At 39.4% G+C, this 13,821-nt stretch overlaps 2 protein-coding genes across 2 annotated transcripts; both read left to right on the top strand.

Annotated features, from left to right (window-relative positions):
- Positions 1-3,889: 3,889 nt before the first annotated feature.
- LOC120863035 (trace amine-associated receptor 6-like) lies at positions 3,890-4,933 on the top strand. Its single transcript, XM_040239239.1, has one exon. It carries the CDS (start codon positions 3,896-3,898, stop codon positions 4,931-4,933), a length of 1,038 nt encoding a protein of 345 aa, XP_040095173.1. The 5' UTR covers positions 3,890-3,895.
- Positions 4,934-12,377: 7,444 nt separating this feature from the next.
- LOC120862662 (trace amine-associated receptor 7a-like) lies at positions 12,378-13,409 on the top strand. The gene has a single exon (XM_040238746.1). The coding sequence runs from the start codon at positions 12,378-12,380 to the stop codon at positions 13,407-13,409; it is 1,032 nt and encodes a 343-aa protein (XP_040094680.1).
- The last annotated feature ends 412 nt before the right edge of the window (positions 13,410-13,821 follow it).

Genomic DNA, 13,821 nt, shown 5'->3' with positions numbered 1-13,821 from the left:
AAGTGTAACATACTCCCTGACCGTTTTGTTGTTCAGTCACATTGGCAGGCAGATTCTTTACCGCTGAGCCATCTGGGAAGTCCATTTTATATATAGAAATTGTGTGTATGTCAATCTCAGTCTTCCAGTTTATCCCTCCACCACTAATACCCTGGTATTATAAGTTGTTTTCTATGTCTGTAACTTTATAAAATACCACTTTTACTATTAAAAAGACTAATGTATCAGGATGGTGGTTCTTAGAAACATGGGGTTCAGAAATAATAAAGATGGTGAAAAATTCAAGGAACCCACAGATAATTTCTGAGTGTTAACTTTGCCAACCAAGGACATCACAAAAAGCAACAGCAGCAAGGACAATCATATATACTTTGCAATAATTTCATAAAAGAAAAGTGTGCTTTACTTTGGGAGGAATCTAGCTCCTAACTTTATGGAGATCTAGGGGTCTGTCCAGGTTTTACACAGAAAAAGCTTCAGGTCCCCCACCCCATCCTGCTTCTAGACCACAGCTAGACTTCTATCTCTCCCTCTTTCGTTCTTTCTATACTTTTGGTGTAATATTTCTTTCTCATTAAGTTTCTCTATGCTAAAAAAAGGTCTGAAAACCCCAACTATAGTTTCATTCATTTTCTATTTTCTTTCTCTGAGTATATATTCTATTTGCTGTTATTGTTTTTAGTTGTAAGTCGTATCTGACACTTTTACAACCCCATGCACTACAGCTCACCAGGCTCCTCTGTCTAAGGAATTTTTCAGGTAAGAACCCTGGAGCAGGTTGCCATTTCTTTCTCCAGGGATCTTCCTATCCCAGGGATAGAACCCGCATCTCCTGCATTAGCAGGCAGATTCTTTTCCACTGAACTACCAAGGAAGTGCATATGTTACATTAAAAGTCTACAATATTGCAGCAGCATTTTGAGTTTATTCTGTTGGTAGGAACTTTACTGTCCCCACCTGCCTGTCTAGGTGGTCACTACGCTCTCACACAAAGGTCTTTCACCTTTGTAATACTTCTCACAATTTTTATTCATATATCCATTTATCTGCTTTACTTGTTGAAGGTTTGTTCTCCTTTCAAGATTGAAAGTTTCATGAAGAAAGGAGTCATATCTGTTTGTTCACTTCTTTGTACCCAGCTCCTGGCACTCAATAAATGTGCCTTGGATTAAAGAATTAATTGTTGAATACATTTAAAATAATGGAGGGAGATAAAGTTATTTTTGTACCCCAAATGACAAGTGATACTTGCAATACTTGTGATCATATGATACTTGTTTTTTGCCTAGAATCATGGTTCTAAGTAAGGCAGATCCACTGATATATTGGGTTCAGACAGTAAAGAATCCATCTGCAATGAGGGAGACCTGGGTTCAATCCCAGGGTTGGAAAGATCCCCTGGAGAAGGAAATGGCTACCCACTCCAGTATTCTGGCCTGGAGAATTCCATGGACAGAGGAGCCTGGCATGGACAGAGGTGTCCATGGGTTTGCCAAGAGTCAGACATGACTGCGCTCATTTTACTCATTCCCTCTCTGATACATTTGCCCCTCAAAGGACACTTTCAGTGGCTGGAAATATTTTTGGCTTTCACAATTAAGGAGATTTTACTGGCATCTAGTTGCAAGGATGCTGCTAGATGTCCTTCGATATACAGGACAGATCCCACATCAAAACTTATCAGAACTCAAATGTCAATAGTGCTGAAGCTGAGAAAGCCTGCTGCTGCTGCTTCTGCTGCTAAGTCACTTCAGTCGTGGCTGACTCTGTGCGACCCCATAGACAGCAGCCCACCAGGCTCCGCTGTCCCTGGGATTTTCCAGGCAAGAGAACTGGAGTGGGTTGCCATTTCCTTCTCCAATGCATGAAGGTGAAAAGTGAAAGTGAAGTCGCTCAGTTGTGTCCAACTCTTCACGACCCCATGGACTGCAGCCTACCAGGCTCCTCTGTCCATGGGATTTTCCAGGCAAGAGTACTGGAGTGGGGTGCCATTGCCTTCTCCATGAGAAAGCATAGCCTACACCTTTGTCGATTTAAGTAACTGATTATTTTACAAAATCAAACTCTCAGAATACATTAGGAAGAATCTAAGAGATCATTAAGAACACTTTGTGTGTGTGTGATTAGGAGTCAGATGGCCAGATGAATTAATAATAATTCCTATGGCACAATTCAAAAAAACAAGTCCAGATATATCTTCAAAATCAGTGGTCCTACAGTGGCCAGAGTCTGGAATACTGCTTGAAGAAGGCTGGATAATATTTTCTTTTCCTCTGCTCTGTCCCGACATTCCAAGGGTGGGAAATTACCGAGAAATGCATTGCTATGTTTCAGTTTTCTGTTCATTATTCCTTAGTTGACATTTTTTAGCACAAGGGACAGAAAGTTCTATCACTTGGATTCACAAACGAATGTGAATCATTTGGAGGGTTTATGTGTGGACTTCTCACGTGGATGAGGAGACATTACAGATCCACTTCCAATGAGGTCTTTTTTTTTTTTTTTCAAGAGATTCATGTTCATTTTATTTTTTTTCCTTTTTTATCTATTATTATTATTTTTTAACTTTACAGTATTGTATTGGTTTTGCCACACATCAACATGAATCTGCCACGGGTGTACACGTGTTCCCAATCCCGAATCCCCCTCCCACCTCCCCCCCTACACCATCCCTCCGGGTCATCCCAGTGCACCAGCCCCAAGCATCCTGCACCCTGCATCGAACCTAGACTGGTGATTCATTTCTTATATAATATTATACATGTTTCAATGCCATTCTCCCAAATCATCCCACCCTCGCCCTCTCCCACAGAGTCCAAAAGACTGTTCTATACATCTGTGTCTCTTTTGCTGTCTCGCATACAGGGTTATCGTTACCATCTTTCTAAATTCCATATATATGCGTTAGTATACTGTATTGGTGTTTTTCTTTCTGGCTTACTTCACTCTGTATAGTAGGCTCCAGTTTCATTCACCTCATTAGAACTGACTCAAATGTATTCTTTTTAATGATGTCTTGAGATGAGAACACATCTTTTCTCTAAGAGCACTGACAGTCATAGTAGTTCAGAAATGTGGACATGTCTAAATAACCTGGTGTGTTTTTTTTTAATGTTTTCCTGAAATGTAATTCATCCAAATCAAGTTGCTTACACTGTATGCTACCTTTTCTGTTTGTTAGGAGCCAGTGCACAGGCAAAAATTAGTTCTTATTGGGAGAGAAAGGCTAAGTATCGACTCACAGTGCCTGTACCTTATGATACCTCTGTAACAAAGATCCAATAAGGCGATCACAGCAGGACTAAAAATAGGGGAAAAGTCCAAGTGTTAGAAGAAAAAAAATCTTGAGCTCAAGAAACATAATGACCTAATTAAAACAGTTGTTTGTGCAGTAGCTTTCTTAACACTCACTACTAAAAATAAACTTCCAAGTTCACACCTTGCACTACAGGGATTCCATCTAGGGATTTTCCTATTGATGGCATTTATATATCTGGAAGGGCTATATGCTTTAGGCGGTAAGGCACATAAACCTAACAGGAGTTGACGATATAATTACTTCCCATATCAGTGCCTGTTGCAAAGAGGAACTCTGAAGGTAAAAATTTTTTTAAGATATTTAAGACCAAAAGGGAATTTTATCAAATTCAGGGATCTAAGCTTTAGTTAGTTGAAATTCACTCCCAGTGACTTTGTCCAATGTAAACTTTTTGCATTTTATTCTGTTACTGAACTTATTTAAGATTTATAATAAAAAGGAAAATTGAAAAAACAATAGTACTTAATGTCTGATGATTTCCTCAGGCATCCTACTGTATGTATGATTTCCTTCAGAAGCATTGAAAGTCCGTGGAAATGAAGAAGGACAGAATTCTTTGAGTGTAAAGGACAGATCATGAGCAGCAACTCGTCTCCCACTGCAGCTGTGCAGCTCTGCTACGAGCACCTGAATGGATCCTGTGTGAAAACCCCCTATGCACCCGCATCCCGCGTGATTCTCTACATGGTGTTTGGCTTTGGGGCTGTCCTGGCCGTGTTTGGAAACCTCCTGGTGATGACTGCCATCCTTCATTTCAAGCAGCTGCACTCACCAACCAATTTTCTCATCACCTCTCTGGCCTGTACAGACTTTCTGGTGGGAGTGACTGTGATGCCCTTCAGCATGGTCAGGTCCGTGGAGAGCTGCTGGTACTTTGGGCAAAGTTTCTGTGCTTTGCACACATGCTGTGATGTGGCATTTTGTTACTCTTCTCTCTTCCACCTGTCCTTCATCTCCATCGACAGGTACATTGCTGTTACTGACCCTCTGGTCTATCCCACCAAGTTCACGGTGTCTGTGTCAGGGATATGCATCAGCATCTCCTGGATCCTGCCCCTTACTTACAGTGGTGCCGTGTTCTACACGGGTGCCAATGAGAATGGGCTAGAGGAACTGTCTAGTGCCCTCAACTGTGTAGGAGGCTGTCAGATAGTTATAAATCAAAATTGGGTGTTGGTACATTTTCTGTCCTTCTTTATACCTACTTTTGTTATGCTAATTCTCTATTGTAATATTTTCCTTGTGGCCAGACAACAGGCTAAAAAGATTGAAAATACCGGTAGTAAAAGAGAGTCATCATCAGACAGTTACAAATCCAGAGTAGCCAAGAGAGAGAGGAAAGCAGCTAAAACCCTGGGTATCACGGTTATAGCATTTATGATTTCGTGGTTACCATACAGTATTGACTCATTAATAGATGCCTTTATGGGCTTCATAACCCCGGCCTATATTTATGAGATTTGCTGTTGGTGTACTTATTATAACTCAGCCATGAACCCTTTGATCTATGCTTTATTTTACCCTTGGTTTAGGAAAGCCATCAAAGTCATTGTGAGTGGTGGGGTTTTCAAGAATGGTTCTGCAAGCATGAATTTGTTCTCTGAACAAATGTAAACCATTGGGTTGAAGAAGTTGAAGGTATCTTCACATTTTACACATGAATGAATTTTTAAATATCAAGTAAGATTGTTACTTCAGAGAAAACAAATTGCTTTTCCAATTTAACTGGATAAATCAATGTGTCAGTCTGTTAGGATGTGCATTTCCCTTTTGCTTCTGCAAAAATATTTATTTGACTAATAAATGTTAAGCCCATTATTGTTAACTGCTGTAGAATGCACCATTGCCCATTCCCTGCAGTCATTCCCCACCTTTTTTCTCTTATTCCATTGACTCTTCCCTTTGTAACCTGTAAACATATCTGTTGCCTTTTATTTCTTTTTTTCCTTACAAACTGATCTACCCATTTGCAATTTACCAAAAATTTCTGTGATTAACTTTCTCCAGTTTGCTGCTTTTCTTGCTTTGATTATTTTCCCAGGGAATTTTTTTTGGATGCAGTTAAAAGTATTATGTTTAAGTCTGCAAGGTGTCTGCGTCAGGAATTGGCTTCAGCATCTTCTACATCCTGCCCCTGGCATACAGTGGTGCCAAGCTGTACACAGATGTCAGAGATGATGGGATGGAGGGATTAGTAAGTGCTCTCTGCTTAATAAGTGATTTTCAACCTGTTTAAATCAGTTTTGGATATTGATAGAATTTCTATTATTTTTCACACCTGGCTTTGTTAAGATGCTACTATACAGAAATATTATTCTTATAGTTTGAAAGCAGACTAAAAATATGGAAAATATTACTAGAAAATAAATTTGTTACCAGGGACTCGCAAGATCAGAGTGGCTAAGAGACAGAGAAAAGCAGTTGAAAGCCTGGGCTTTGCAATGTAGCACTTTAGGTCTCATGAATCCTCGATGTATCTGATCCAGTCATTGATTCTTCTTTAAGTTTTATCACACTTCATATGCTTATGAGATACTTTGTTGGTTCAGTTATTGCAAATTGCCCTAAATCATTTGATTTATGCTTCGTTTATCATTGGTTTGGGAGAGCAATAAAACTTATTAAACTGGCAATATTAAAAGTTTATGAATTATAAAACTAACTTCTAAAGCCTAAATTTCATATCGATGATTTGAAAAATTTTAAGTTGATCTGGTGCTATATTGGACATTTCTAGTGATTATTACATGAAATAGAGACTTGAAAATGATCATTTCATTGAGGAGGAGACACAGTACCTCAACTTTAACAGCTTCACTTTTATACGTTTACATATTTTGAAAAGTGAACATCCTTTGAGCGCTTGATAGAACCATGTTATTTAGTGGTGGTCGACACAGTGGTCATAATTCTAGTTTCCTCAAATCTTTACATCACCCTGCCCTGTCAGTTGTTATTTTCTTCTTTCAAGCCTGGTGCTGTTTTACCTTTCCTTCCACTTACCGTTTTTTCATTTTCATGTTTCTTCCTTCCCTGTTCCCTGTTAATGTCAGGTTATTCTGTGGACTCAGTTCGCATTTATTTTGAGCAAATTGAGTCTTGGTGTCCAGTTGTCTAGAGCTCCTAAAGGTCTCTGAGACATATCCATCAGCCATTTCAGACTCAGGATGAGATTCATGTTTTATTTTCTTAAGAGATATTTTGTAAATGTAGGAATAACCATTAGCCAAAGGGAAGCCCAGTTTCCATCATAGTTGCATCCCTTTATGTAACCGTTTTCTCATTTCATGAAGTTTGTTGTTTTACCTTCCAGCTGATGATGGAGACCAATTGTTGGTTATTTTTCCTTCTATAGGTACTATTTGGAGCTTATACACTGTTCATGATAAAAAAAAATACCACTATTATCGATGTTATTGGAAAAATGTGTAATTTAGAAATGTTGTTGTATAAAACTTTTTGAAAAATTCTTAAGGATCTTGCTTGATGTATTTCACAAAATCAAAACTGATTTCTTCCAGATGTTAAAAAACCAGAAGAAAACATATATATATTTTTAACCTTTTTGGTGGAATCATGACAGAAAATCCATACAGATTCAGGCACTTAATTTTTAAACTTCAAAGAAAAAGAACGCCATATTAGGGAAAAACAGACAAACTTGGAAAAACTATTGGTAGCATGCATGATGAAGAATTAGTAGATTTAAAAATGTAAAAGCAATTTACACAATAGAAAGATGGAGACAAATGTCCCACTAAGCAAATAAACAGGAAATTTTACAGAGGCATGGCTAATAAATACATTAAAATGTCCAATGTACAAATAATTTTAAAAGTTAGTTAAAATGTAATAAAGTTTCATGTCTCAAATTGGAAGGACATCATTGAAAGGATCATTAATATCAGATTAATTAGATTCTGAGAAGTTGAGCACACTGCTGAGAGTTGGGCATGTTCATATAGGAAAAACACCATTTAATACTTCTTCTCTTAGAGGAAACATTTATATAAAATTTCAAATCACTTGTAGTTCCATTTCTGCCAAGCAAGCCTAAGAAGATAGAGTCAGGCAAGGAAGGAAACATGACAAGGACATTCATTGTATATCTCAATTACAGATTGAAATAAACTAGGATTGATATGGTGTAAATTAAATCAATTATGTTCTACTTTTGAAATGGAACATTATAAAACCATTAAAAAGAACAAATGCCCTGTAACAATTAACAAGGTTAGACAACCACAATATATTTTTTTCACTAAAATCCAAAGAAAACAGAAGCAAAAAAATCTGACCTAGATTATAAAACAATATATGGACTAGGTCCCCATATTACACTTTTACAAAATGCAATTTTATGTATAACAGACAGTGTCTGTGTTTGGGGAGGGGGATTTACTTTGTAATTTAGCTTTATCATTTTAATGTTTGTGATTAAAATACATAGGTTAGAATTGATATTAATAATACCACCTTTATTTTTATCTAAGCATCATTAGCTTTATCTGTGTGCTTGCTTGTTTAATTTGGGGAGGGAATATCTTTTGAGAATATATCTTTGGTATATTTTTGTCTTATCTAATGAAACTATGACATAGGTACATTAGTATATTTTAGAAACTGCACTTATATAGATAAAGTATCTAAGGAATTATATCTTAATATTTTTAAGTATTTTTATGGTTTTCTTTCAGCAGATCTTTAATATGCTCCAACTCTTCTTGTCTATATTAATTATCTGCTGTCTTTAGGAGCGATGGAAGCTACCAAGAGTCATGGTTCAACGTTCCACTTGTGCTTTATTTCTACTTTTCAGGTCATTTCTTGAAAAGTGATAAACAAGTACAGTAGATGTGTTGAGTAGATGCACATATTTTGAGAAGCGACTTCACCTCCCAGCGAGGCTGGAAGGAGCATTTCCCCTCTATAAGGGGAATGTTGCCCAGTCTGCCCCTTGCTGTTTAGTCACTAAGTCTTGTCTTTTCTTTTGTGACCCCGTGGACAGAGGAGCCTGATGGGCTACAGTACCTGGGATTTCCCAGGCAAGAATACTGGTGTGGATTACCATTTCTTTCTTCAAGGAATCTTCCTGACCCAGGGATCAACCCACATCCCTTGCACTGGCAGGCAAATTCTTTGGTAAAGCGTCTGCCTGCAATGCGGGAGATCTGGGTTCAATCCCTGGGTCAGGAAGATCCCCTGGAGAAGGAAATGGCAACCCACTCCAGTACTCTTGCCTGGAAAATTCCATGGACAGAGCCACCAGGAAAGATTATAAATCTGTCCCTTAAGGTAGGAAAATGCATTCCTCAGAAGACAGACCTCAAAGAACACCCACAGATACTAATGTGAGACCAAGCTCTCTGAAGATGGATGAAACTGTGGGGATAAAGGTCACAATCCCTATATTTACTGAGGTATTTTTCTTGTACGTGGTGCAATGTGAAACTCTAAGTAGATTTAAGAGTATTGCAGAAAAATAAATCCTCCCTAGCATCCCTGAGCAAGTGAAGCGAAGATTTGTACCTGTTCCCACGGGTATTTCATGTCCTCTCCCCTCCTACCCACTGACCTCTGCAGAAATCCAAACAGCTTGGCAAAAAGAGGCGGGTGTGGTCAGGTTGTGCGCAGGTGTCGTTGAGTTCATGCCACTCCCCACACTGCGCCTGCGCTGCAGCTGCTCTCAGACTTGCTAATGTGTCCAGCCCCCATCTCGGAGCCTCAAAACACACTCCCCTCTTGCCCTGGGAAACCCTTCTCTGTTTTTACTTTAAATATCTCCTTGACCCTCTCAACCTATCTTTATAGTTACCTGCTTGGTAAAATTGCCTGTGGATACAGTTCCCTTGCTTCATTGTGGTGACCTCCGCTGCACTCTGTGTATCCGAGCTGTCACCACATTGAGTTGTCATTACTTGTTCACATGTTGGCCTCTCACATGGAGTTAGAGAAGTAAGATAAAGTATAATGGATAAGCTTTGATTTATTCCAAAATCTTTTAAGTCGATAGATAGTCCACCAGGAGGAAAGAAAGATTTGGAGCAAACTGGAACACTCATAGCTTGCTGGTGGGAGTATAAAATGGTCCAGTTACTTTATTTATTTATTTATTGCTCTTTTTCTTTTTTTTTTTTTTTTTTACTTTATTTTACTTTACAATACTGTATTGGTTTTGCCATACATTAACATGAATCCGCCATGGGTGTACATGTGTTCCCAATCCTGAACCCCCCTCCCACCTCCCTCCCCATACCATCTCTCTGGGTCATCCCAGTGCACAATGGAGTATTACTCAGCCATTAAAAAGAATACATTTGAATCAGTTCTAATGAGGTGAATGAAACTGGAGCCGATTATACAGAGTGAAGTAAGCCAGGTCCAGTTACTTTAGAAGATAGTGTATACTTTCTTGTAGAGTTGAACCTACACTTCCCAATATGACAACCCCAAGCTGAACAGTCTGAATATTTATTAACTGGTCAGACATGACTGAGCAACTGGACAACAACAAAATACGGATAAAATAATTGTGGTATATTCAGACAACGGAATTACATTTAGCAATAACAAGGAATGAGCTGAAAATGTACTCAGACATGGATGAAACTCACAGACATTAACCTGAGTGAAATAAGCCAGACACCAAAGAGGACAAACTTTGTGACTCTTTTCATAAAAAAATTTTAGGCCTTGAAAATTAATCTCTAGCCATAGAATGGAGATCAGCGTTTTCCTAGGACAGGGAAAAGGAAATGTGGGGTGAGATTAACTATTAAAGGGCCTGAGGAGAACTGCCAGGGTGTTGCTTTCTACCTTGGTTGTGGTGGTGAATATGAGGGTAGATACATTTATCATGTCATCAGTCCGTGCGTGCTAAAAATGTAAACTTTTCAAATTTATGTTATGCCTCAATATGAAAAAGCTGGTTTTTAAACATAGAAGTCATTCCTCAGAAAACACTTTAAAAAAACAATTTTATTTGTTTGGTCTTTGGCTGTGCTGGGTCTTCGTTGCTGCGCAGGCTTTTCTCCAGTTGCAGCCAGCGGGGGCTATTCTCTAGCTGCGGTGCACAGTCTCCTCATCATCGTGGCTTCTCTTGTCGCAGAGCACGTGGTGCGTGAGCTTCAGTAGCTGCAGCACATGGCCTCAGTAGTTGCAGCTCCCCGCCTCTAAAGCACAGGCTCAGTAGCCGTGGTGCAGGGACTCAGTTGCTCCATGGCCTATGGGATCCTCCCCGATCAGGGATAGAACCTGTGTCTCCTGCGCTGGTAGGCAAATTCTTTACCACAGAACCATCAGGGAAGCCGCAAAAACACTTTTTTAAAAACTAAGGTGAGATCTGTTCTAGAATGCTGAGGGAAAAAGGAAATTTGTCGATGGTATAATCCAGAGTATAACATAGGAATATTCACATTCCAAAAGTCCTTTCAATATTTTATTTTTTAAGTATCTTCCATGCTGCTCCCACTACAACTCCAACAACAACAGGAGCAGAAACAGTGTTTTATTTGTACTTACAAGGCTATGGTTTTTCCAGTGGTCATGTATGGATGTGAGAGTTGGACTGTGAAGAAGGCTGAGCACCGAAGAACTGATGCTTTTGAACTGTGGTGTTGGAGAAGACTCTTGAGAGTCCCTTGGACTGCAAGGAGATCCAACCAGTCCATTCTGAAGGAGATCAGCCCTGGGATTTCTTTGGAAGGAATGATGCTAAAGCTGAACCTCCAGTACTTTGGCCACCTCATGCGAAGAGTTGACTCACTGGAAAAGACTTTGATGCTGGGAGGGATTGGGGGCAGGAAAAGAAGGGGACGACAGAGGATGAGATGGTGGAACGCATCACCGACTCGATGGACGCGAGTCTGAGTAAACTCCGGGAGATGGTGATGAACACGGAGGCCTGGCGTGCTGCGGTTCATGGGATCGCAAAGAGTCGGACACGACTGAGCGACTGAACTGAACTGAATTGAACTGAACACTTCCTTTGCTGTTCCCTGAGGCAAACACCTTGTATTCTACTACCCTACTTTTCCAGGTCAGAATTTTTAGAGCTAGACCTGAAGCATTCAAGTATTTAACATATGATTATTTAACTTCATCGAGCCTTTCAGTGTGCACTGTAGTAGATCTAACTGCTGATACAGGAGACATAAAACACAGATATTAGATCCCTGGGTTGGGAAGATCCCCTGGTGAAGGAAATGGCAACCCACTCCAGTGTTCTCGCCTGGAAAATTCCATGAACAGAGGAGCTTGGTGGGCTATAACCCATATGGTCATAAAGAGACACGACTGAGTGACTGAGCAACTGAGCCCACACATTTAATTTTTTTAATACAAATCAACACTGGTAGGGATAAAGAGTTTATTTGAAAGAGTTTTAGTGACATTCAACACAGAAATCATATACATAAAAGGTTCTAAATAAAGTGAAAAGGCAGTATTTAATAATAGCAAATAATATGACTTTCAAATTCCACCCGAAGGTTTTAAAGGATAGGCACTATTCTGTTCCATGCAAAGCTAAAGTGTCATGAGGAAATTAGTAGGGCATAAACTTATTTTAGCCTAAACATAATTGTTATTTACTTTTTTCTTTCTAAGCACCTTGAACTTATGGGGATTCAATCTTAAGGGCTTTGGGGATTGAAATTGTTTAGTTACATTCCTGAGGGGAGAGAGTGTTTGGGTCATTATCAGTGCTCTGGTAAATTAGGAAAATAATGCTAATAAAATGTGGCATTCGAACATGTATCCTGTAAAAGCTTCTTGAAGACAACCTCTCCTTTAATATGAAAAACTAGGGAAGATTTTTTTAAATTTAAATCAACAGCATTTTATGCAATGTTGTAAATTAACTGCTTATTCATTTGGAAATTATCATTTTACAAGATGAGGATATGAATCACTTTCTAAACATGCATCTTTAGAAAGACAGAATACACTGGCAAGTGCTGACATTGTATTTATCTTTTCTTTAAGGACATTTTGAAAACTGGAATGACATCCTGGGTCACAGAGGGTGACAGGTTCCCAGGTATCAAATCAGAGAATCATGAGCAGTGCGTCTCCTTCTGCTGCAGCTGTGCAGCTCTGCTACGAGCACCTGAACGGATCCTGTGTGAAAACCCCCTACTCACCAGCTCTCCGCCTCATCCTGTACACAGTGTTCAGCTTTGGAGCTGTGCTGGCTGTATTTGGAAATCTCCTGGTGATGATTTCCATTCTCCACTTCAAGCAGCTGCATTCTCCTACCAACTTCCTGATTGCTTCTCTGGCCTGTGCTGACTTCTTGGTGGGAGTGACTGTGATGCCCTTCAGCACAGTGAGGTCCGTGGAGAGCTGCTGGTACTTTGGGCAGCGTTACTGTCAACTCCACTCTAGTTTTGAAGGCTCATTCTGTTACGCTTCCATCTACCACTTGTGCTTTATCTCTCTGGACAGGTACATTGCCGTCACTGACCCCCTGGTCTATCCAACCAGGTTCACTGTGTCTGTTTCTGGTATGTGTATTGTCTTCTCTTGGCTCTTTCCCATTATTTATACTTTTTCCCTTCTTGGCACAGGAGTGAATGCAGCTGGACTGGAGGATCTAGTAAGTGCTCTCACCTGTGTGGGAGGCTGTCAAATTGCAGTGAATCAGAGTTGGGTATTGGTGAATTTTCTATTATTTTTCATCCCCACCCTTGTGATGATAGTTCTTTACTCCAAGATTTTCCTCATTGCTAAACAGCAAGCTAGAAAAATTGAGAATCTGAGCAATAAGACTGGGCAATGCTCAGAGAGCTTCCAAGACAGAGTGGCCAAGAGGGAGAGAAAAGCAGCAAGAACCCTGGGCGTCGCAGTGCTGGCGTTTCTCATCTCCTGGCTGCCTTACTTCCTGGATTCCATAATTGACGCCTTCCTAGGTTTCATCACTCCCACATATGTTTATGAAATATTGGTTTGGATTGCTTATTATAACTCAGCTATGAATCCCTTGATTTATGCTTACTTTTATCCTTGGTTTCAAAAAGCCATCAAACTCGTTGTCACTGGCAAAGTCTTGAGACAGAATTCCTCGACAGTAAATTTATTTTCTAGGTAAGCCCACATTTTAGGTGGATGAATTGAATATAGATTCACAGTGAACACATCATTGGGTAGAAAACGTGATCATATACATGCAAGATCTTGTAAAAGAATAAATTATGCTTCCAATGTGACCTGAAGACTTAAATTCAGTTTCATCATTCTTTGGTCAATATAACATAAAAACCTGGTTATTATGGAAACAGCATGACCTTGGAGCCAAAAACGTGGCATTTTAACATTGATCTTGGGTTGCTACTTGTCTCTGATCTTCACTGTACATCTCTAGTTATTAATCTCTTCCTTGTAGCATTCTTGAGAAAATGTAAAAGAATGTATAGACAGAAACTGCAATGTTTTGTTATTCTAAATCCTCCCTTTTATTACTTTATAGTAGTTTAATCCCTGGTTATAGCTTCTCTTTATTC

Source organism: Oryx dammah, unplaced genomic scaffold (genome assembly GCF_014754425.2).
Source record: "Oryx dammah isolate SB20612 unplaced genomic scaffold, SCBI_Odam_1.1 HiC_scaffold_4, whole genome shotgun sequence".
Lineage (NCBI taxonomy): Eukaryota > Metazoa > Chordata > Mammalia > Artiodactyla > Bovidae > Oryx > Oryx dammah.
Note: the sequence above shows the minus strand (reverse complement) of the source record. Positions and strands in the feature narration are given on the sequence as shown.

Bases quoted from the DNA above. Each gene is read 5' to 3' on its own strand.
- LOC120863035 (XM_040239239.1), top strand. From the start codon at position 3,896: ATGAGCAGCAACTCGTCTCCCACTGCAGCTGTGCAGCTCTGCTACGAG.
- LOC120862662 (XM_040238746.1), top strand. From the start codon at position 12,378: ATGAGCAGTGCGTCTCCTTCTGCTGCAGCTGTGCAGCTCTGCTACGAG.